The sequence below is a fragment of the Megachile rotundata genome, chromosome 8 (assembly GCF_050947335.1).
Source record: "Megachile rotundata isolate GNS110a chromosome 8, iyMegRotu1, whole genome shotgun sequence".
In the NCBI taxonomy this organism is placed as follows: Eukaryota; Metazoa; Arthropoda; class Insecta; order Hymenoptera; family Megachilidae; genus Megachile; species Megachile rotundata.
In genome coordinates, this window is record NC_134990.1 from 14,091,999 (window position 1) to 14,115,002 (window position 23,004).

General features: G+C 41.9%; 3 protein-coding genes across 14 annotated transcripts; all 3 read left to right on the plus strand.

The window, feature by feature from the left end:
* Positions 1 to 972: 972 nt before the first annotated feature.
* On the plus strand, positions 973 to 8,057 carry tkv (serine/threonine receptor kinase thickveins). Of its 7 annotated transcripts, none has more exons than XM_003699760.3 (4): positions 973 to 1,242; positions 5,074 to 6,073; positions 6,147 to 6,462; positions 6,534 to 8,057. In XM_003699760.3, the coding sequence occupies exons 1-4, from the start codon at positions 1,152 to 1,154 to the stop codon at positions 6,660 to 6,662; spliced, it is 1,536 nt and encodes a 511-aa protein (XP_003699808.1). In that variant the 5' UTR covers positions 973 to 1,151; the 3' UTR covers positions 6,663 to 8,057. The 7 variants fall into 7 exon arrangements, with proteins under 7 accessions (XP_003699808.1, XP_012145084.1, XP_076391133.1 ...); XM_012289694.2 differs by having other exon boundaries at positions 1,237 to 1,357; XM_076535018.1 differs by lacking the exon at positions 973 to 1,242 and adding an exon at positions 1,555 to 1,658.
* A 1,648-nt stretch (positions 8,058 to 9,705) lies between these two features.
* On the plus strand, positions 9,706 to 17,264 carry lark (RNA-binding protein lark). 4 transcript variants are annotated; one of them, XR_013039200.1, is made up of 7 exons: positions 9,707 to 9,942; positions 10,555 to 10,717; positions 10,868 to 11,413; positions 11,505 to 11,574; positions 11,689 to 11,788; positions 12,814 to 12,900; positions 16,107 to 17,264. XR_013039200.1 is itself a non-coding variant. In XM_076535031.1 (6 exons), the coding sequence occupies exons 2-6, from the start codon at positions 10,574 to 10,576 to the stop codon at positions 16,126 to 16,128; spliced, it is 882 nt and encodes a 293-aa protein (XP_076391146.1). In that variant the 5' UTR covers positions 9,706 to 9,942; positions 10,555 to 10,573; the 3' UTR covers positions 16,129 to 17,264. The 4 variants fall into 4 exon arrangements, 2 of the variants coding, with proteins under 2 accessions (XP_076391146.1, XP_076391144.1); XR_013039201.1 differs by lacking the exon at positions 16,107 to 17,264 and adding an exon at positions 13,140 to 13,782; XM_076535031.1 differs by lacking the exon at positions 12,814 to 12,900 and having other exon boundaries at positions 9,706 to 9,942.
* On the plus strand, positions 14,421 to 22,721 carry Adk2 (Adenosine kinase 2). Of its 3 annotated transcripts, XM_003699784.3 has the most exons (7): positions 16,135 to 16,275; positions 19,405 to 19,665; positions 19,792 to 20,918; positions 21,415 to 21,622; positions 21,697 to 21,972; positions 22,049 to 22,457; positions 22,531 to 22,721. In XM_003699784.3, exons 3-7 carry the CDS (start codon positions 20,902 to 20,904, stop codon positions 22,656 to 22,658), a joined length of 1,038 nt encoding a protein of 345 aa, XP_003699832.2. In that variant the 5' UTR covers positions 16,135 to 16,275; positions 19,405 to 19,665; positions 19,792 to 20,901; the 3' UTR covers positions 22,659 to 22,721. The 3 variants fall into 3 exon arrangements, with proteins under 3 accessions (XP_076391143.1, XP_003699832.2, XP_012145227.2); XM_076535028.1 differs by lacking the exons at positions 16,135 to 16,275; positions 19,405 to 19,665; positions 19,792 to 20,918 and adding an exon at positions 14,421 to 14,464; XM_012289837.2 differs by lacking the exons at positions 16,135 to 16,275; positions 19,405 to 19,665; positions 19,792 to 20,918 and adding an exon at positions 20,925 to 21,350.
* The last annotated feature ends 283 nt before the right edge of the window (positions 22,722 to 23,004 follow it).

Below are 23,004 nucleotides of genomic sequence, written 5' to 3' on the forward strand. Positions count from 1 at the left end.
TCTTCTTCTTTTTTCATCTCGTTCTCTTTCCATCCCACTTCCTTCGGGTCGTTCGACTTCCCCTCCCCTTTCTCGTCTCTCCTCCTCTCTATTCATCGTTCTATCGGATTCGAGTTACAGTACTGGTCGATTTTCTTAAAAAGTTGGCCAAATCTCAAATTTTTATTAGCTCTTTGCCAAGGTTAATATTTATAGGTTTTTTAAAAATACTTTTATGTAATTTAGCCCTATAATCAAGCAATGATTATAAAATAATTATTAAACTATATGAAACTAAATAATTATTAAAATTTAATTGGGTTTGAAATGCGATAAACGGAGAATGCATTTTGGTCAGATGTCTATCGATCGATCATCGATTAACGAGTCAGAAAAACGGGCAGGTGTACGAACCGGATTCGTATTTCTGGCATTCGAATTATAATAGTTGAGATAAAACTAAATACTAGGTATCCAGTTCCAGCGCGTGACCACGCGGCCGAGCATAAACGTTCGCGCCTTTTTCTCTCCTTCTTCGTTCTCCGTACGGCTCCCCATGATTCGTTCCGGAGCGGGTCGGTGCTAACCTAACCATGGTCGATGAGAGAGAAAAGGTTCGTGGAGGCCGCGCTCGACGCGGCACGGTGGCGCCCGTACGAAAGTACTCGCGAGAATGACGGATCAGGAGCGTAGCTCGAAATTTTACGTCCCACTTGAACGTACAAATTCAACGCACATGCGCAGAACGCCTCTCGATTAAAAAATTTACAATTTATAAAAAATATTTCAATAGTTATAACACGACGAAATGAAAAAGGTATAAATGAAAAGAGAAGTGTAAAGAAAAAGAAAATCTCTAAGGGATCGGACGAGTTGTACGCGCAACTTTTTGTTCGGAGTTCGATCTTTGTCCGTGGATCGAACGAGGAGGCGGGTTACTCCGAATTCGAGATACGTCATCGATACGCCGCCCGTGTATCGTTGTCTCAGTCCATTGGTATATTGTGAATCGGCCTCTTCGTTTGAGAGCCGACGCGCTCCGATCTGCCCTCCACTAGTTACTAGTCCTTTCCGTAAACCGACGGAAACACCCGAGGTAGGACGGCCTGCGCTTTGCGAGCGACGCGAACCGCCCTACGTCACAGTGAAGTATGTGCTCTCGAGTGTAGAAAATGGCTGCGCTCTCCGCTACCCCGGGTCGGCGCGGATGTAAATACGGCCTGTGGATCAGCTTCGGAGCGTTTATCGCGAGATTCGTTGGCGGTGAGTAAATGCGTGGTTCGTTACGTGATCGTGGACATTGAGTGTTCGTTTCGTGTCCAGGCGGTAAACGCGTAACGCGCGGTGTACCACAGAATCGATCGGATGCGGATTTTTGGTACGATTGATGCTCGCTATCGACTACCGTTCGCCTTCTGCTAAACGGATGATGCCCTCTTCGTATATCCCCCTTCCCCCTCAGTCCCTCCCCTTCCCCCAACTTCATTACCCCTCCCCCTCTTCGCACTTTGATCATCGATGTTCCAATATCGTTGTTTTCGGCGCATCAACGAAAACAGTGTAAGTACGCTGTACACTGTACAGTGTTACACGGTTCTTTCAGCGTTTCGCGAAAGATTTTTATTCGAACCGCATTGTTTTCTAATCGTTCAGAAAATTTCTCTTCGATCAACAAAAAGGTTACTTCCGCTAATTCCTGACATTGTTGTTGATTCACGTTTGACACAAGGGTTCGATGTTTATCGAAACGTCTGGACGATTTTCGCGGTAGGAATTCGTGCCGAAAATGTGTGTATAGTCATTTCTTGTTCGTAACGAGACAGACAGAGAAAAAAAAGAAGAGAACTCGAAAAAGGAGTACCAGCAGAAGCGTGTGAAAGAATGAACGAACGAGCGAGCGAGCGAGCGGACAAGAAAGGAAGAAGGAAAGAAAGAAGAGAGAGGTTAGGCGTTAAGGTTAGGGACTGAAATACCAACGAGGATCTCGCTGCTTTTGCTGGCCGTAAAGTCTCGTCTCGCGGTACCTCGATCTTTTTCTACTCGTCTTCGTTTCTTCCACGTGACTTGCAGTCTCGCAGCACGTTCGAGCCATCATTTCACGCGCGGTTATTCCGTATTTCTGTCTGGCTGGCCGTTTCTCCGCGACCTCTCGGATTAATTTTAGCGGGTGCTATGATCGCTTTCTCGAAACCGATCTCTCGATCGAACCGTTTCTCACAGATGTATACATACTGCATACGCGAGGTGTCGATCATGCGATCGCAATGCACACTGGTATGATTTCTTAGAAGGAACAACTCCGAGAAAAGAAGCTCGACTTTGAAGGATGTTTTGTTCCAGCGAAAGTTAAAAATCTGATCGCGTTATTAAGGTGTTTTCCCATAGTTAAAAGCGCGTGCGGAAAATATGTACGCTTCGGAAAACGCGCATGCGCAGAAACGGGTTATCGTCACGTATCGGATATTAAAGACTAAATAGATAACGTATAGGTATCAAGGATTTTGTGATTGACGTGACAGAAATTGTCTTAGGGTTATCGACTGCTCAATGAGAACCTCCGAATATTTAATACTCGATGATTTTTGAGTTATGTCATTACTGCAGCAGAGTGGTATGTATCAAAGGGTTAATGGCGCGAAGAGTAAAGACGGTAAGCTCGCTGACCGAACAAAATTGGCTGGATAAATCGTTCTACGAACGCTCTCTAAACGAGCGTTGTTTGTTGGCGTGGCGCCGCGCCACATCACGTCGTGCTGCACCGTACATCATCGTGCCGGTCGATCAATTGATGCGAACGAGGCGTATTTCTCGCGCCTCGTTTTGGGCAAACTTCGATGAGAAAATCGTCGACGTTTTTGCCCGGATCGTCGCGACAACGAAAGAAAACGTCGCGTCGTTGAGAACCGAGGCAAGTCGGAACGCGTTTACCTCCGTTGGAAGGTATATAATCGCATAGCGATTTCCTTGTATGGTACGATCGGCGCAGAAGTACGTGGCGTTACACTGCGTAGCCCGAGACACGCGTTGCTGACAAACGTATTGCCGTTCTTGGGAAACGAAGCGGACTTGATTAGCGCGTTACCGTTTAAAAACCGCGACCCGTTTAGGAAGATATGCCGGCGGTAAAAAGTTGTCGAATCGAGTTTGCCAAAACGGGAGAAACGAAAGGTCAAACGGTAAGAAACTCCAGTACGTAGGCTTGCTTGGATACACGTGCAAACTATTTCTCAGTTTCAAAATTTTACTCTCACTTACAAATACTCTCATTTTAAAATTTCTGTAGCCATAACTTCTTTCTAATTATATCTTCAAATTTTTTGTTTGAAAAATTAAAAGAAAAACAACTCGAATTCTTATTCTGGTTATCATATCTTCTAGAGGAGATTTGACCTTGACTGAAGGCTTACGAACATCGTTAAATATGAGAAATCTATTGCAATTTTGATGGAGATTTGACCTTGACTGAAGGATTATAGACGTTATCGATAAATATGAAAAATCTATTGCGATGTTACTAAACTACCAAACCGGTCAAATGATTGCTCTACAAGTGTTAGTCTACAAGGTTAGGGTAGGTTAGGTTAGATGCATATTTTGTTAAAGTACATTCCTTGAAATCAGCATTGATTTTCATTAAGATAAAGAATAAACGTGTGTACTAATTTATGTTTCGTCGTCTAACTTCATTTTTAATTTCGAATTAAGTACACATTATATGTCGGTAGGTTTAGTGAAATTTTTCAAAATTATTTATTGTTTTATCTGATTAAAGGTGTCGATAAGATACCGGTAAACGATAGTCACACCTCCGATGTACTTGCGTGGCTGCGTACGGTTCAAGAATCGATCCTTCGTCCAAATACTTGAGGACGATATAAATAGAACGGTCACCGTAAAATAGACGCGAGGGAGCAATTCCGCGACGTAACATACGTGGCCTACCCGGCAGCCTATGCTTCTCTTTCTCTCTCAAGGGAGATCGGTCACTCACGGATCCTGGCCATCGAATTTCGACGTTAATGTCGCATCAAACTCTCGTTCGCAGTGAACTTTGTATTTGTTTACTGCTACGACATGCTTTCTGCTCATTTTTACGCGCATTAGATAGATAACCTTAAACCAACTGGTGCGTGCGTATTTTCGTATGTGGATTATATCTTTGGCATACCCTGCTCGTGTTAAACGTCCATTTCGATTGCGTGTACGGAAAAGTGGAGAACCAAGAAAATTCTCATTAAAACGGAATTCCGTTATACGCAGCGCGCTGCTTCCACGAAACTTAAAAAATGATCGCGTATCGTCGACCTCGATCGCCTTCGCGTTCGACTTTGCGACCGTGACGCGTTTCGTGAATCGCGCCCTTTCGGACGATCATTCTAATTCGATTTTGCAACGATACGTTACGACACTTGTGTAAAGCCGTTTTCAAATTAGCCTGATTCTTGAATTCATAAATCAATTTTCAAGCTTTAGTTCTAGGTCTGAAATTCTTCAAATTATACATTTTTTAATTCTGCCTATATTTTTAATATTAAAATTCTTAAATTTGCTTCGTTCATTAATTTAAAAATTCATCTACAAATTTTTAAACATTGTCCATATCTAGAAATCCCTAAAAAAAAAACTTCTAAATTTTTGACTTTCTATGTACCTACATTTTTAATATTCAAATTCTTAAATTTTCTTCATTCATAAATTTAAACATCTACAAATTTTTAAGCCTTTCTCTAGAAATCCTTAAAAATAATAATTGCATCTAAAGTGCAAGGTTTTTCCTTTTGCTATATGTTTCCTATAGAACACACCAGTCAAATGATCAAGCTCAAAGAATCACGAAAGGGGCATCTTATTTTCAATAACCGTATCACAACATATCTTATCTTATCGTATCGTACGACTCGCAAGGATAAGCTTCATAGTCTTTTTTCAATGAATGACGTTAAGCTATAACTACAAACAATTATAAGAAAACTGCATGTCAAATTTAAGTCCTCCATCAAATTTAAGTCCTTCATCAAATTTAAGTCCACCATTACATTTAAGTTCTCCATCAAATTTGAGTTTGAATACTAAAATTGGTCATGTAAATTTCAGCCTTAGGAATAACGTGCTACTGCGAGGGACACTGTCCGGACGATCGCCAAAATGGAACGTGCGAAGGGCGACCCGGCGGCCATTGTTTCAGCGCCGTCGAGGAAGTTTGGGACGCGGAGTCAGGAGAGTACGTGCCAGAATGGTCGTTCGGGTGTCTGCCTCCGGACGAGCAGGGTTTCATGCAATGCAAGGGATACCTAGTGCCGCACTTGCAAGGGAAGAGCATAGTGTGTTGTAACAAGAGTGCCCTCTGCAACAAAGACTTGTACCCCGAGTACAAACCTAGGCCCACCGCGGTACCGAATCCTATGGCCATAGCGTCCGGTGCGCCGCTGATAATATTGGCCACCGTTCTCTCGATTTGCCTAATGTTAGTTTCGATAGCCACGGTGATGGTGTACCACAGGTACAGAAGGAAAGAGAGGGGACCCTGTCTGGTGCCCTCTCAGGGAACGTTGAAAGATTTTATTGATCAGAGCAGCGGATCCGGTTCGGGATTACCTCTTCTGGTACAGCGAACGATCGCCAAACAGTTGGCCTTGTCCCAGTGTGTCGGTAAAGGACGTTATGGCGAAGTCTGGCTCGCCAGATGGAGAGGCGAAAAGGTCGCGGTCAAGGTATTTTTCACGCTGGAAGAAGCCTCTTGGTTCAGGGAAACCGAGATTTATCAGACGGTATTGATGAGGCACGATAACGTACTGGGCTTCATCGCTGCAGACATAAAAGGAACCGGCTCTTGGACGCAGATGTTACTGATCACCGACTACCATGAAAGAGGATCGTTGTACGATTACCTGCAGACCACCGTCCTCGATCACCCCGCTTTACTCGCAATTTGCCTTTCGATCGCTTCTGGAATCGCTCACCTTCACACCGAGATATTTGGAACCCGCGGCAAGCCTGCCATCGCTCATCGCGATATCAAGAGCAGAAATATTTTGGTCAAACGAAACGGCGAATGCGCGATCGCCGATTTCGGTTTGGCGGTGAGATATATCAGGTAAGCGATCTTGTTTATCAATGAACTTTGAGATACGATCAGGTGGGTTTAACACGTGTTACTTTGTTCGCAGCGAGAGCGGGGAAATCGATATTGCGCCGAACACCCGGGTGGGCACCCGTCGATACATGGCTCCAGAAGTTCTGGATGAGACTCTGAACGCGTCCTCCTTCGACGCGTTCAAAATGGCGGATATATATTCGGTGGGCCTAGTGCTTTGGGAGGCGTGCAGGAGATGCGTGACCGGTGCTAAAAATTCGATCGTCGAACCGTACGCTTTGCCGTATCACGACGTCGTTCCGGCCGATCCAGATTTCGAGGATATGCGGTTAGCGGTTTGCGTGAAACGGTTACGCCCGGTGATACCAGCGCGATGGGAAAATGACACGGTAACGATCGAAATCGTATTTCGAGTACAACGATATTGATACCGATACTGATTCTTTGTTCTCCCTTGCAGATCCTATTTGCTCTGAGTAAGCTTATGGCCGAGTGTTGGCACGCGAATCCTGCCGTTCGTTTGACGGCGCTGCGCGTGAAAAAAACGATATCCAAGTTACACATCGACAACGCCATCAAAATCGTGTAGCGCTTGGCATCGTTCGAATACGTTCTATTACTTGTTCTAAGCTTACCGACTATTTTCCCCTTGTACATATATGCTCCTGGTGTACATAAGTTTATCGACAGACTGCAAGCCCGAAGACTGAGTACTAACATTTATAAATACACGACGATGTATGAACGCGAACATTTTTATGATCGATGAGTGATTGGGTTTGGTTTTGGTTGTCGTCCTTGTCGTTGTCCTTGTCGTTGTCGTTATCATTGTCTGTCATGAAAGCGGTTAAGTGAGTATGTATCGTGTGCGAATGCTTTTCTCTCCTTTTACTTTCTGTTCTTTTCCTTTCTTCTCTTTCATCTTAACGTCCGGCGTAACGCGGTCGTTTTAACGCTCTTCGAGTTCGTTCAACGTAGTCGATGATGGTTACTACTTATTGTTAGGAAAGGTAACGTTGTTCTGCCAAGAAGTAGTTGTTGGAGTAAGATTAGCGGTTAAAAATCTATTAAAGGAAGCGATGGCTTTATCGTTTTTATCCTAGCGTTTTACCGTACAATTCGTGCGAAAATTTATGCTTGTGCGTCTAGAAAACAATCATCGAAGAGATTACCGATACGAAAAGTTGTGAAGAATAGATTTCGTTCGGGGATACGAACGCGACCTTCTAACGTTGCAAACGTTTAACGAAAGCAGAACGTTCACGTATTCCAAATATTCTTCCGTGTCGGAATCTTGCTTCGTTTATAAAATTTCATACGATTTTTCGTATACTCTTCTTTCAATCTTGTTACGCTTATTTTTCACTTGGAAAGCAGGAATTGTTTCATCGAACCTGCAGTTGCGTTGATACGTACTTTTCTCCTCTCTTTCGTTTTCCTCCTTTTTCACCTTTTTGTACGATCCTGTATTATCTGTACAGTATGTAATTTATGTTTTTAAGTTGTACAAATGAGATATATCGTTTAGCTTAAGTGCAATTAGAGATATAAAGTATATTAAAAACGTCGATTGCCTAGACTTCGAAGATACTTTTTAACGACGTGATCGGCGTAACGATAATAATTTTTACAGTTTAATAATCACCTATATCTATGTATATATATTTTTTATTTTTCTTTTTTTTTTTTTCAAATTTTAAAGATTTATTCGAATACGCGATAGTTTGACGTATTCGTGATCTTTGTAAGATGCACGGATTATGGAAATCTCGAAAGGTTTTAAAGAACCGTTGCCATTAAAATCATTGTTACGTCCGACTTCCGTGTACGCGCCATGTAACGGGAGTCACTGTTAAATAGTATTTAAGTTTCTGTTCGGGAAGATGAATTGTAATTGCATTAAAAATCATAGCTGATAGTTGGCTGATCGCGGACAATGAAATTTATATTTTTAACGAGTATTAAATATTATCGTCTTTTTCAACGGGTCAATTTTTATTTATTACTTTGACGTACGATATTATCCTGTTGCCTAAAAATGGTTAAACGCGAAACAATTTTATTACAAATAAACACTTCAAAATAATAGCATCGTAATCATGAGATCGTAAAATCTAAAGCTTGAAAGTCATCGTCGTTATCCAATTGCCTAGATCAACAACAACATTCGCTATTCAAATAGTTCACTACTAATCTTTATTCACCAACACGTTGCAGTCAAATATTTACGCATTATAGAAATACCTAATGTCGCAGAAAGCATTATACCCCAGTCGTTTTATTTTTGACGTTTGTATATATCTTGAAAGCATAATCCTTACATAATACTTACATAAATTTTCTAAAAAGCGTAACAACTAAAATATTTTCAGCAATTTCTTAAAATACTACTTGTTCAACAACAGTAATTACAAAAATAATGATGATGACGGCGATGACAGAAAATTTTTGTTCCTCAGCAGTTGGCAACACTGCATTTCGAGGAAGGGACGCCGCTCTCCGCTCCTTACCGCACCGGTCTGTTTCAGTCCGCCATTTTTTTTACTTCGGGAGCGTGTAGTTCAGAGTCGTGTTTAATCGTGCTTTTTTTACAGATATACTGACTTGGTAAGTATCAGAATAATTGTAAACTATTTTATACGTAATCTGTCATCGCGTGAAAGTAGCAGGTACATTCGGAAGCGTAATTTAATCACAATATTGGTCATGATGTCGTATCGCTGACACGCAGGATACCCGACCACGCCATTTCACGCTCGCCGAGTTCTATTTCGTGTAAAGCTACGTTTGTGACTGTTGTTTTCGACGAGACTCGAACATACCGATTTTCGATTCAGTGTAAAACGTATCACGAACAGATCGAAAAACGATTTCGATCGTGTTACGGTCGCGTATAAGGTAAATGCGCGCGTGTGTGTATGCGTCATCCTATCCTCTAATTCGCACCTCGTCGCTATTTACGTAGCCTGATTACCTACGGTAATTTTCCATGCAACTTTTACGACACGCGATTTTCTAACTGTATTTCGCGCGTTACAAATTAATTTTTGTTCGTGATTACTGGTAATATCGATAATTGTTCGTTGTAGAGTCGATATTTTTCTTTTTTGTCCTTGTCTACGTTAAAAACGCGTTATCATAGATTTCTGATGAATGTTTTAGCATGGTAGGAGTAGTTTAATAGCTTTGGCGAATTGGAGTTTAAGATTCATAAAAAACGATGCTTGTGTTGTGAGTAATCCAAGTACGTTATTATACCCGCATGAATGAAAGGGAAGGGAAACGTAAACGTTAGCATGCTTATAGATCGGTAGAAACTTCCGTGCAGGGTGACCAACTGTTAAAGTTCAATATTTAGGTTTTTTGTGCTTGAGTAAAGTTTCTGATGTACATACAATTTATTGTTTATTCTGACGTATAAAATAACATGAAGCTGTGTCTACTTTGTTTTTAACAAAAAAGAAAAGATTACAAGCGGAAAGTTTCAAAATTGGTAACTCTGTTTACGCAATGGATTATGTTATACGAAATGAAGATGGAGACGGTTCATTGGTGGTAGGTTTTCGAACGTAATTTGTCGTAATCGTTCGACAGAGGTCGCTGCTCGTACTAGCCTTGGTATTAGCTCGCACGAGCGGACGCGGCTAGTAAGACGCCATTGTTAGATCGTGTTCACTCGCGTCAAGTGTTGCCGAAGTCGTATACGCGGTAGTATCGACGCGAGATTTTTTGCTAAAACTTGTTTGCGATAGATTTCGGTGAGTTGCGTGAAAAGGTGCAGTAGTTTGTACGCGTAGGGTACGTAACGATCATCGGTAAACGTAATTACGCGTATTCGGTGAAATTGGTGCGCCATTTCGACAAGGTCGGTACGTTCTTTGTACTTACTGCGTGTTTTCGTACCGTGCTAAGTATTTTGGGGTCGCGTTCGTTCCTTTCCTCTCATCGAGTTACTAATCGGATAATCGAACATGTTTCACGCGAGTGATCGTCGCTCGAAATCATTTCGATTCGTGGTTCAAACGATCGAGCAAAATCAACGAACTCCGAAATTCGAAAACTTGGATCGTCGGCAAAATGGTGGAAAAGAAGCATCCTAGAATGGGTGGAGAGTGGAGAGTGGCGAGTGGCGTGTGGCGCTTGTAGAGGGGTGAGGGGAAGAGGGGTTCTAAACAATCGCGTCACCATTGAGTATCCTCGACGAATTTCTTGGTTCGTTTCGCGACGTTCTTTCGCGCGTAATCGCTTAAATAATCTCGGTAGCTTTTATTTCGGTTAAACGATAATTTCGTGATAGGAAAGGTACGTTGGCCGTGTGCTTTTTCACGAGTCGATCGCGCTCCAAAGGGCACACAGTAGAAAAACATTGAACATAATTGCAACGCGTCATAATCTTTCTAGCGTGGCGCGTAATACGTTGGTAAAAGCAACACGCGATTAGGCGGTAAATAATATTTGTAATGTTTTGTTTGTGAAAGCAGGTTCTAGAACGAGCCGAAAATGCCAGGTTTTAGTAGCGTTGGCACGTTTAAAATCTTTATCGGCAATTTAGCCGACAAGACGTCGAATGCCGATATTAAACCGTTATTCGAGAAATACGGAAAGGTCGTAGAGTGCGATGTGGTGAAAAATTACGGATTCGTGGTAAGTTTGAACATTTCGATACGCAGGATTTTTTTTTCTTAAACGTTTCGGAACGTCGTTCGAACGTTGACGCGCGATACGTTTTTTCCTTTCGTACTGTCGTTACCAAATAAACGAGTAGGCGATAATATTACGTATTACATTTGATAGCATATGGAAAATGAAGAGGCAGGGAGAAACGCGATACAAAATTTGAACGGACAAATAGTTCACGGGCAGCCGATCAAATGCGAGGCCGCAAAGAGTCGTAAGGGGCCAAACACTCCTACGACAAAAATATTTGTTGGCAATCTGACGGATAACACGAAAGCGCCGCAAGTGCGCGAACTTTTCGCTAAATACGGCACGGTCGTGGAATGCGATATCGTGAGGAATTACGGATTCGTCCATCTGGAAGCGACGGGCGACGTGAACGACGCCATCAAGGAACTGAACGGACAAATGGTCGACGGTCAACCGATGAAGGTTCAGATTTCTACGAGCAGAGTACGACAGAGGCCAGGAATGGGGGATCCCGAGCAATGCTACCGATGCGGTCGCGGCGGTCATTGGTCCAAGGAATGCCCGAAAGGAGGAATGGGAGGAGGTCCGGATAGAAACGGATACAGGGACCGAATGTTTGGACGCGACCCGTACCCTCCACCGCCGCCACCACCGTTCCTTCGGGATCGGCTAATGGGTGGTGGCCGCTTTGGAGTAAGTATTTTCCTTTACGTAAACACTCGAATAGAAAAACAACTCGCCAGTGCATCGATAATTAACGTTCGTATTTTTCCGTGTGTCGCAGGATTACGAAAGCTACTACGACAGAAGGGGCTTCGAGGACACCAGGGATCTCTACGAGAGGCGGTTTACGGGTATGACAGGGCCCTGTGACATGGGAACATCCATGTGCGGGCTTGACTTTCCACCAATGACAATGCCACCTCTACCTCCAAGACGAGATCCAATGCCTCCTATGCCTCCTCTAGGTATGGGATCCATGCGCGACACTGGCTTCTCCCGTGGGAACGAGTATGGCATGTTCAGCCGCCGATCACCCCCTCCAAGTGGCAACAACGGCCGGTTCAGGTGAGTACAGTCATCGCTTACCGACTGCCCATTCGTCCGACTTAACATTGTGAACGTTCCAGGCTGGATTAACAGCTCATGCGAATTGGGGTTGATCGGTGATTCGTCGACATTTTATATATCATCTATTTATCTATCTATATATATTTATACAGGGTGTCCCATGCGACCAGACAAGCTGCATCAAACGGTAGAAGAAGAAATTTCATCAGGCAAAATTAAACTGTTTCAACCATATGTCTTCTCCAAAACTGCTGGCATTTCAATGTTCTATTTTTTTACATGGAACTATATTTGAAGTCTGCAGTTTCAGGAGGATGTGCTTGAAATAATTTAGTCTTTCCTCGTGAAACCTTCCGCTTGTACCATTTTAACGGTGGTTTGTTCCAGTCACTCGGGCCACCCTGGTATTTCTTTTTCCGCACGAATCGTAGACTTGTTAAGTCACATGTACACGAGTATATGTGTATATATCGTGTCTGCGATTTGTGTCGCGTATACTTCCGGGCAATATTCGGTTGTTTTTACGAACAATGAAATTGTAGTCGTTGCTATTTTACGTTTGGTCGTTGAAGCGAATCCGTGCGTGGCTGGGTCTTTATTTTTTCTTTCTTTTTTTTCTCTCTCTCTTTCTGGCACGAACACAGGACGTCTCGGAAAGGTCGTACTTTGAGAACTGCAGATTCTTTGAAACGCAATCTAGTTCGTTTTCGAGGTACGGTTTTCGCGCAGTGAAATCGAAGCGTTTGTCGAAGAGAGACAATGGAACCTTGGTACCGTCTGGGTGAAAGGCGGTAAAAGGTTTTTCCTGTTCGTTTTTGGCACGGAGAATCTGCGGTTTTTCGGACGAACCTAATCGATACTACACGGAGCGTACGCTTCTTTCATTCGAGACGATATAATTGGTATTTTTGTTGAAATTCGAGTACGAGTGTCGACCCGATGCCCACACGAGTGCAGAGTCTGCGTAATAAAATGCTAATATAATATGACGCTTGGACGTTTCTGTACATTCTAAATTTCAGTGCACCTCAGGCTGCGTACCATCTTTGTCCATGAACGCGGGCAACCCTAGAGAGACAGTCCCGGGCCAACGTTCAAGTCGTGCAAGAGTAAGTCTTTGACCACATTTGTTAGCGAGTAGTCGTACCTCGTTGTTGTCGGTAAACGCGTCTATACGAGCAGCTTCCCTCGTTTTCGTTTCACGCGAGAAATTCCGGGTCTCGACTGATCGTACCTTGAACATGTCGACTGCTCTTCTAGGGATGTCCCTGTTCATAGACTCTCTTGATCCATGGCGTTAACTGCGAGATTGGCCTGTATGTCTCTCATGAATCCTTTGTGTTTCAAGCGCTCCTTATTACGTACATCACTCGACCGGGAGTGGCGCGGAGGCCTGGGATGAAGAAACGTTCCTAAGGAATGCGAACTAGATTTCTCGATCGCACCACCGCGAGCCAGGATGCGATCCTACGCAATTCTAACGAACTCTCGTACGCTGTAGATAGAAAAGAAAACCGAAACGGAAACGAAAAACACGAAAAAAAATGAACGGAAAAAAGTAAGGGTTGGCGCGATTTCTAGGAATGACGCCCGTCGATTGTCTTTGAAACGTTTCGTAAGTAGAAATCAGCTCTCCAGACGAACGGGACAGAACATTTGGATATCGCGGTCATCTCTCTGTGATCATCGAGGCTCGGTCTTGCGTTAGAGAAAAAAGAAGCACGGAGGTTCAAATCGAGACGCCCCTTTTCACATTCTTAGATAATTTCGAGACGGTATCCTCTTCTCGTTCCGCTCACGCTTTATCGAGTTCAGTTCCGAAATCGCGTTAATTCGAAAGGTACGTAAGCTGCAAACGCGACGGCTCTGTGTCGCTCGTACAAGGTAAATCCACGGTTCTTGGAAGCTGACTTCTACTCGCGAGGTTCGAAGCTTTTCATGTATGTAAAATTCATTCGCAAACTTTCAAATAGAAAACAGAGTTGATTGAACTTCTCGATCGTTCTGAATAATTTGAATTTGTTGTTGCACGTTACCTTATTACCCTACATGATCCCAGCCTGGGCTGCAAACGGCTCTGATCTTTCGGCTCGAACAATCGCATGGGTTCGAAATCCAGTCTACCGCTGCCTGCCTCATATGACTGGCCGACTCGTATTTTCGCCGTTACCGAATCTCTCGTCTTTAACTGCGATCCCGAGGCCGAGGAAGCGTTATTCGGAAACGACTCGCGCGCAATTTAGGCGGGTTCGAATTAAGGATAGATCAGAATCCCTTCGGATACGACATTGCTCCGAGTGCCGCTAGTTTCCTTCGCATCCATCGTTGAATTCTTCGCTCGTTCCAGGCGTTCTTAGAGAAAGAGAGAGAGAGAGTATGCTGAGAGAAAGGTGTCAGCGAAATTCGAATGAACGATCACCAACGAAACGACTTCATCCTCCGTTTCCTCACCTTTCGCCTCTGTTAACACAGTCATATTAGGCGGCACGCAATCATTTTCCTTTGACTTTGAATATACAGGGACTAATTCACAAAGTTAAGCCTTGGACAAGGGAGCAAGTTACCGGTATACGTTGATCTCTGATCATCCGTAGATTCGATTATTTATTATACCCGCTGTTATAGTAGAGGCATGTACGAGGACTTCAGCCGAGATTCATTCGAAGAGCGTAGGTAAGTAGACGCGTTACGAACGGGTCGCGTCGTCCCGAGTCGTCGAAACGTTTCTGTTGTCGCGAAAATTCATCCGGCTTTAGCCTCTTTACGCAGCCCGATCGTCTCGCTTCTGAAACAGGTCCTTTTTTCGTTTTTTATTAAGTTTGAAGCGTAGCGAGACGAAGAGCGAAGCGTACGGTTTCGTGAAAAAGACGGGTTTCTTGTCGGTAAGAAACTGTTTAGAGCAAGTCTGGCTTCCCTAGGGAGAATGGCAACCAAATTTCGGTGATTTTTAGTTTTCAGTGGTTGGAAATTAGGAGATATCAAAATTTTTTGCGATGAAAATTAGGATATCAAATTTTTTAGATGGAGAAATTTTGTGTGTGGATATTTGGGGATAGGAATTTTTTATGACTAGAGAGTTTAGGATGTAGATGTCTGGGGACATAGGTACTTGGTGGCTTGGAAATTTGGGGACTCAGAAATTTTTAAAGGAGAGATTAGAAATTTTGGGATGTAGAAAATTAAAGATTGAATTTGGGGATTTTTTATTTAAATATTGAGTAATATAGAAATTTAGTAAATAGAAAGTTGAATATTCCAAAATTTGGTGAACAAGAAATTAAAAATTTAGACATTTAATAAATAAGAAATTGAGAATTATAATATTTGGTAATTAAGATACTGAAAATTCAACAATTTGGTGAATAAGGAGTTGAAAATTTAGACATTTGATAAATCAAAAATTGAGAATTAAAATGTTTGGTAATTAAGAAATTAAAAATTCAAAAATTTGGTGAATAAGAAGTTGAAAATTTAGACATTTGATAAATCAGAAATTGAGAATTAAAAAGTTTGGTAAATAAGAGGTTGAAAATTCAAAAATTTTGTAAGAAATACATTGAAAATTTTCAAATCTGATAAACAAGAAATTAAAAACCAAAAAATTTAGAAATTAGCTAAATTAAAAAATTTAGAAACAAAAAATTCCAAAAAATAGAAACACTTAAAAAATTATAATTAGATTTGAAAAATCTATAAATTCATAAATTTGCAAATTTAAAAAATTGAAACCTTCAAAATGAGTCAATTTACAAATTTGTAAATTTCAAGCTTCGCAAAATTAAAAAATTAAAAATTCGACAATCCATAAATTTAAAAGCTACAAAATTTTAAATATAGGTAAAAAGTTTGTCATCCAAAGGAAGCCTACACTGCCCCCGACTAATCTTAGCTAGAAAACCGAGGAAGTCCATGGTTGAAATTCAACGAATTCCCCATTGCACGCGTAATACTATTCGAGCACGCGTACGGTTTACAAATTCGCGAGATCGGTAGCTCTCTGTACCCTTGTCTACTTACCTATCTGCCCTGTATCTCGCGAGTTCCTCGCCGTGTATTTCGCAGAACTTAGCCTCTTAGCAGACCGGTATAACAAGAAAGTATCGTGTCGGTCCGCGCCACATTACTCGTCGCGTCGGGTCTCCGCGTGTCGCAGGAAGCCTCGGAACCTGTGGTCATGCCACTAAATCGGGAGACGTTCCTCTTAGCGAAAGTTCGAATTTTCCTCTTCGATTCGGGAGCGAGATTAGGCAGCAAAAGAACACAGATCGAGTCGCAAGCCTTTCTTGCGCCCCCTTTATTTTACCTTTATTTCCAGTTTTCCTATCCCCGACACGTAAAATTTTTCGCCGCCGCCGTTGCCGTCGCCGTCGTCCCCACCGTCGCCGCCAACACCATCGTCGTCGTCGTCGTCCTTCTCTTCGTCATCGTCGTCGTCGTGGTCGTCATCGCCTTCGCCGCCGTCACCGCAACCACCATCGCTACCGGTACCGTTATCGTTCGTTGCTTAACGCCTACCCATCACCGAACGCGTCCTCTTTCTTTCCCCTGCGTCCTCGCGTTATTTTTTATTCGGTGGGTTCTCGATGTAAACCTATCCTACCGAGATGGAACTTTTCAACAGCTCAAGTTTTCCATCATAGCTCTTTTGCGAAGCTCGAACTCCGTTTCGGTAGGATCGACGACGTATATTTTTCACGCCGACGCGCACGCGAACACGCACCGTTTTTTCCTCGCGACACACGGTCCTCGGTAATTTTCGTCGCGTCAAAACGATCGGACGTGATCGGCTGCGTTTTCGCGACGCGTCGCGATAATCGGATCATCGTGTGTTTAGTTGTAGCGCGCGCGATGATCGTTTCGATTACCGATTTCGCGGCTCGGCCTCGTACGGACCTCCTTTTACGCCTCGTAAAAGGAGGGACGATTTTAATCGAATTCGAGCGTCCCATAAAATTTCTAAACGTAATTTATCTATAGTTAGCGGCACTCTAGCGCGCAAATAAAGAAACGAGAGATACGCCGCGTTCCTTCCCTCTCCCCGATAAACGAAAGGAGGAAAATGCGTGCAGTTTTAACCGTAGTTTAAAGCGTACGGACGCGAACGCGGTAGATCGGTAGTTGCGTTAATTGGGAATTTGAAGTGGGTCGTGCGAACATTATATCATTAGTCTGTAGCCACGTAATATCGTTTTATTAACGTACTAGAATTAATTAACGTAAAGAGTTAGCGAAGATTAATCGCGAAATGCGCTCTGTTTAGCTTCGGCGCGTTAGTCAACGCGCACACGTACGACGATCACAGTTTCTAGTTTCAAGCGTGTAATATTTTTTCTCGTTTCCTCTTTTTTTTTCTCTCCTTTCGACGATACGACCTGTTTTTTTTCCATGATAGTTACATTAATAAGAATCGTACCGATAATGGATAAACCAATGTAATAACAATAATGTACTTGTGGAATTCACAAAAAACGGAGTTTCGTGTTCTTTAATTGCACCGGTTGCGTGCCCACCCAAAGTACATCCTTAATTCTTGATCCTTCGCGAGATTTTTCGCCGATGGAAGGACTCGTAGTCGACGGGAACGAAACGCGCGTTTTCCTGGCTTCCTGCGCGTCGTCGCGTTGCGATGTCTCGCGATCGGCCACCATTTTCGATCTCGCTTCTGCACCATCCTCTCCTTACACTCCGTTCGAGTTCTATTTTTTCTAGGGTAACCCCGTGTCCGTATTCTCTCGTCGTTCCGAGTTTGGAATCCGTCGCTTCCGGATAAACCGAGCCTTTTTCTGTCTCGAGCGGACGAAAATACATTCGGAGCGAGAAAAAGAATTCGAGTTTTCACCAAAGCTCTCTAGTGGAAAGCTAGGTTCTTTTTATTTAGTACAGTATTCTCTCCGTAAATTTTGTATTGTATTGTATTTTACTTTCTCATAAGAGAGGGACTCTTATTTAACCGACTTCGAAAAAGGAGGAGGTTACTTTTACTCAATAAATGTTAAAATTTTATCCTCATTACTGAGGGGATCCCCCTCGAAAACAGTCGAGAGTGAAACACGACGAGGATCGACTATCGGTGAGACACATACTAATGCAAGCAAAATTACTATTTTCTCATGAAACTTTTACTGCCGTATTTTTAAAATGACACCAAACGTGATATAATTACGTTAACAATTGCGTGTGTAACGAGCGATTACAGTTTTTAACATAAAACAGGACAGCGAATGGAAAAGAGAGGCAGAAGTTGAAGCGCTCGGCAAACTTGAAAGACTCGTGCGTGTTCTGTCTTTTAAATTAAAAAATCGAATTTCTTTATTTTTGGTTTTTCGTCAATGCAACTTTTACCATCGTATTTGTCTCGTTTTTCTGATTAAAATGACACCAAACACGATATGATCGTAATTACTTATGTAACGAGCCATAAAGTTTCGGACTTTCACACTTACGGCAGAGAATTCCTCCTAACAGCTTGCTATATAATTATGATTTTAATTATACCGTGTTCGGTACCATTTTAATCGGAAAAACGAGACGAATACGATAATCAAAGTTTCATTCACGAAAAACCAAAAGTAAAGAATTTTGAATTTAAGAGACAGAACATGCATGAGTCTTTCGTGTTGCTGTCCTTTTCTATGTTACGCTCACTACAAAGAATGTAGTACCTATAAGTGTTACTCTCCAGTTTGAACATTTACGAAGAGAATACTGTAGTCCATAAAATTTTTCGGAGTATGTATTTTGACGAATTTTCCGAGTTTTGCGGTAACTATTTTTATCCACGCGTACCGTAGAACTCGCAGCTTTTTTTTTAGAAATCTAGTTTTCTTTAGCTCGCATGTGCTGTGACTGGAACAATGCGAAGGCACGGCGTGAGAGAAACAAATGGAATTCGAAAGAACGTCGGGTAACTCGTCGTGCAAAATTTCAGTATAAAAGTACAACTTGATCGCACGATGATCCGAGTCGTCGAAGATCACGTCGTACCGGAAACACGTCGATAGGAAACCCACGGGATCGTGCACACAATCTCTCGTAACGCTATGGACGGCATTTGGTAGTTTCGATAACGTTGCCTCGTTCGGCCCGTTGCTACCGGTCAAGTTCGCAAAACTCCTCGTCGCCGTCTACGTCGCCGCCGTCGGGATGTGTATCGAGAAAAGATCGACGAGACGGAAATCACTCGCAAATCGAGACACGCACCCACGCACGCTTCGGAAACACGTATACGGAATCCCTGAATCACGGCTAAAAAAAACGTGATGTATCGTGTCGCGTCGATAGATGACACGTGGTCGATACACTTTTGAGGACGGGTCGTGAGAACGGAAGATGCCGGCCGGAAAGCTGCTCCACGTATTCGAGAAAAACGGAACGGAATGCACCGATCGATCGGGGTAGAAATCGGACCATGCGACGATACGTGCGTGGTGCGATATCAACCAATAAATAGTCTGCTACGGGAATCGGGACGTGTAATTCTTCGCAAGCCTGACGGATAACCGAACGTGTCTCGTGCCGGGTCGTCGGTTGCCAATTACCGAAAAATCCGAGAGACGCGCCACGAAGAAAACGTAAAAGATACCATGCGTATTGTAATGTGATGTATGATATAGGACACCGTAGCCTCTACCTCGCACGCTTCTGGACACGAGGGAGCTGCCAATCGGCTGCACTAAAAGGGGAAAGAGAATGTAAAGCGATGAAACGAGAAGAGAACAGACAGAAAAATCTGGAGAAAGAGAGAAAGAGAGGAGGAAAGGCAGGTGGTTCAACGTATCCTTACGTAGCAAGGTAATTGTCGACCAGGCAGGACACCGTTTCGTCTCCCGTAGCCGAGCAGATAGAACAGCACGGACGTTAAACCACGTATCAAGGCAAGTGTCCATAATCGCGTCATTTTCATTCGCGTGTAAAGCGAGTAAAGACGAAACGCATCGGTATATCTTACGACTGTTCGCAGTTTCGACCCAGCGTTTTGAGAGCCATGTTTTCTTTCTCAGGAGATGCGGTTAAGCACGCACGCACGTAAACACGCTGAAATCTTCGAAAGACTCGCTAAATACCCGATGCTGCGAAACTACGCTTCGACGCTTCTTTGTCGTTATGGATTTTCTTATGTTTTGCTGTGTGAAAATACGAAGGTACCGTAAGGAAAAGTAAACTGCGTCCAATCCTTTCCTTATTCGTTTTCTGCGCAAAACCACTTATTTGTACTTACAGAATCTTCTTTGTCGGCATATTTTACTTTATTCTCCCATTTCCACTTTATTTTCCTTTTTTTCTTTCGCGAACTTGAAAACTAGATTGCGTATCTCGCCGGAATATCTCGCGCGTATCGCGCAGTTTAATCTTTGCAAATTTGCGTTCGAACGTGTATTCAAATTCTGCGAATCTTAAAGCGGTAAGTACGATAACAACGACGCAGGTAAGGTGCTGTTACGAATTTACAAGGATTTTGTAAATAAAAGAACGGATTATATACGTTTACGACATGTTATATCAGACCCTGTTTTCCCGCTAATTTGGTAACGTAACGTAAACATGACGTAACTGTAATGGTATCGTATTAATAGCATCGATATATCTTTATGTATACGACGTAAGACATTTTGCAGAACAGAGACAAAAAATTACGTGGCGTTATTTTCCGTAGGATACCTACTTGTTAATCGAATTGAATAAAGAAATTATACTTGTATATTATGCGTTTATAAAATAAAATTGCCCATTTTAATCGAATAGTTTATTTCGTACACACCGCAATTCGACAATGTAATCTTTACAAGATTTGTAATCTATGGTTAATTTAAAAAACTGTAATAAGCAATATGTTACCACTGTGGCTTTTCGAAGCTAACTTATGCTTTGTTCGTTTCTCCACGCAAGCTTTTAAAATCTGTTGATGTTTATACAAGCAGCGCATTGTAACGTAAAAAACGATAACCGATGATAACGTGACTATGCAAATATCGCTAAAAATAAACGATATTTCTATGATCAGTGTGAGTCGTGAAATACGGAACTGGTTGGTTGCGCGGCTCAGTGGCGCAGTGTTACCATTCGCGAACGTTGCGTTTCGAATCATTGTTGGTTGGGAAAATTTCTAACAAATGGCTGTGGATTTACGGTACGATTAATTCTTGCAGCAAGTTGTTTGTATTTCGTTGATTCTCTTTTTTTTCTGTCGATAATGTCAGTGATTTTTAAGAATTTCGTTTCGAGGTTAGGCTAGGTTTAAAGTGTGTCAGGCGTGCATGTGTCGTGCACGCGGTTGATCATGTGCTCGCATGTTTCACCGTTGTATGTGATATATCGAGAGTTATGTAATTCGGTTACAAATTTTTACGACATTACTTAAAAATTTGTGGTAGACAATGCATGACAAAGGTTTTGTAATTTTATCGATGCATATAACGCATATTCTACGGTTTTATGCGATATACGATGCGAGAAAAAATTTGAGGTTTTGATTCTCAGTGCCGGATTATGAAGATTGAGAACCTCGGTCGTAACGCGTTTTTTAAAAATGCATAGTCGTGGGAAATATTTAAAACTGATGGTAAACATTACGTTCCATTTGCAAGCTGTCAAATGGTTAGTATAAAAATTGTAAAATGTTTCAGAGAGGGTCTACTGCTAGGCATGGGTAATCCCCTTCTTGACATTTCAGCAACCGTAGACGACAAGTTTTTAAAAAAGTACGAATTAAAATCGAACAATGCTATTCTTGCTGAAGAGAAACACAAATCTATGTACGATGAATTAATTGAACTGTATAAAGCAGACTTTATTGCTGGAGGTTCTGTACAAAATACAATGAGAGTAGCGCAAGTAAATACCTTATACACTTACAGTATATACTATTGACTCAAAGTTGCAAGCATGAATTGTTAAATATTCTTTAGTGGTTTCTGGAAAAACCAAGAGTCGCCACTTACATGGGTTGCGTTGGGATAGATAAATATTCAAAAATTTTAGAGGAGAGAGCAAAAGCTGATGGTTTGAACGTTCGCTATCAGTACACGAACAAAGAACCTACTGGTACCTGTGCAGTCCTTATTACTGGAAATGACCGTTCTTTATGTGCCAATTTGGCTGCTGCCAATTGCTTTTCCCTTTCACACATAGAAGAACCTGAAAATAAAAAACTTATAGAAGCAGCAGAATACATTTATGTCTCTGTATGTATAAGTATTGCATCAGGTCTATCAGCAGAGTAGCAGAACATTGCATTCTATTCACCAAATTACTTTACAGAGTTTCTTCTTGACTGTCAGCCCAGAAACGATCCAGGCAGTTGCACAACATGCTAATGAAAAAAATAAAATGTTTATGATGAATCTTAGTGCTCCATTTTTATGCGAATTCTATAAGACACCTATGCTGGCAGCTCTTCCTTATGTTGATATTTTATTTGGCAATGAAACAGAAGCAGATACATTTGCAAAACTAAATGACTTTGGAACAACGGATAGAAAAGAAATTACCTTGAAACTGTCACAAATGCCAAAAGTAAATGATAAGAGGCAAAGGGTCGTAGTGATAACACAAGGAGCTGATCATATATTGGTAGCCAAAGATAATAAAGTGCAGGAATTCCCTGCTATTAAATTACCAGCAGAAAAGGTTGTTGATACAAATGGAGCAGGAGATGCTTTCGTTGGAGGTAAGTTAATCATAAATCTTTGATGCACCTTAAGATTGACAGTATTTCTAAAAAAATTTTTCTGATGTTACAGGTTTTTTGGCTCAACTCATACAAGGTAAAGACATAGACGTTTGTATAAAATGTGGTATTTGGGCAGCGACACAAATTGTACAAAGATCTGGATGTACTTATGAAGGAAAACCTACCTTCACCCTCTAAAAATACTTAATTAAATAGTATCAATGAATTTTGTACTTAATAAATGTACCTTAGCACTTTTAAGTTTGTTTCTTTAAATCATTAAATATTTACTCTTCCTTGAATCACAATGGAGAAGCATAGCTTGACTTATTGGTATATTAAAACCTAGCAGTAGAAAGAATTAGGCAAGAATATGATTAGCATTTGCTGAGGATATGAAAGAAAATATTTTCCTATATCGATAATTGCATGGTTATATTTGATTGATTAATAAAATTATACAAATTGCGCGCATGAAATAGTAATAGATTTACTTTTCGAATGACATGGACGTTGAAATCGCATTGTTCGTAGACATTTGTTA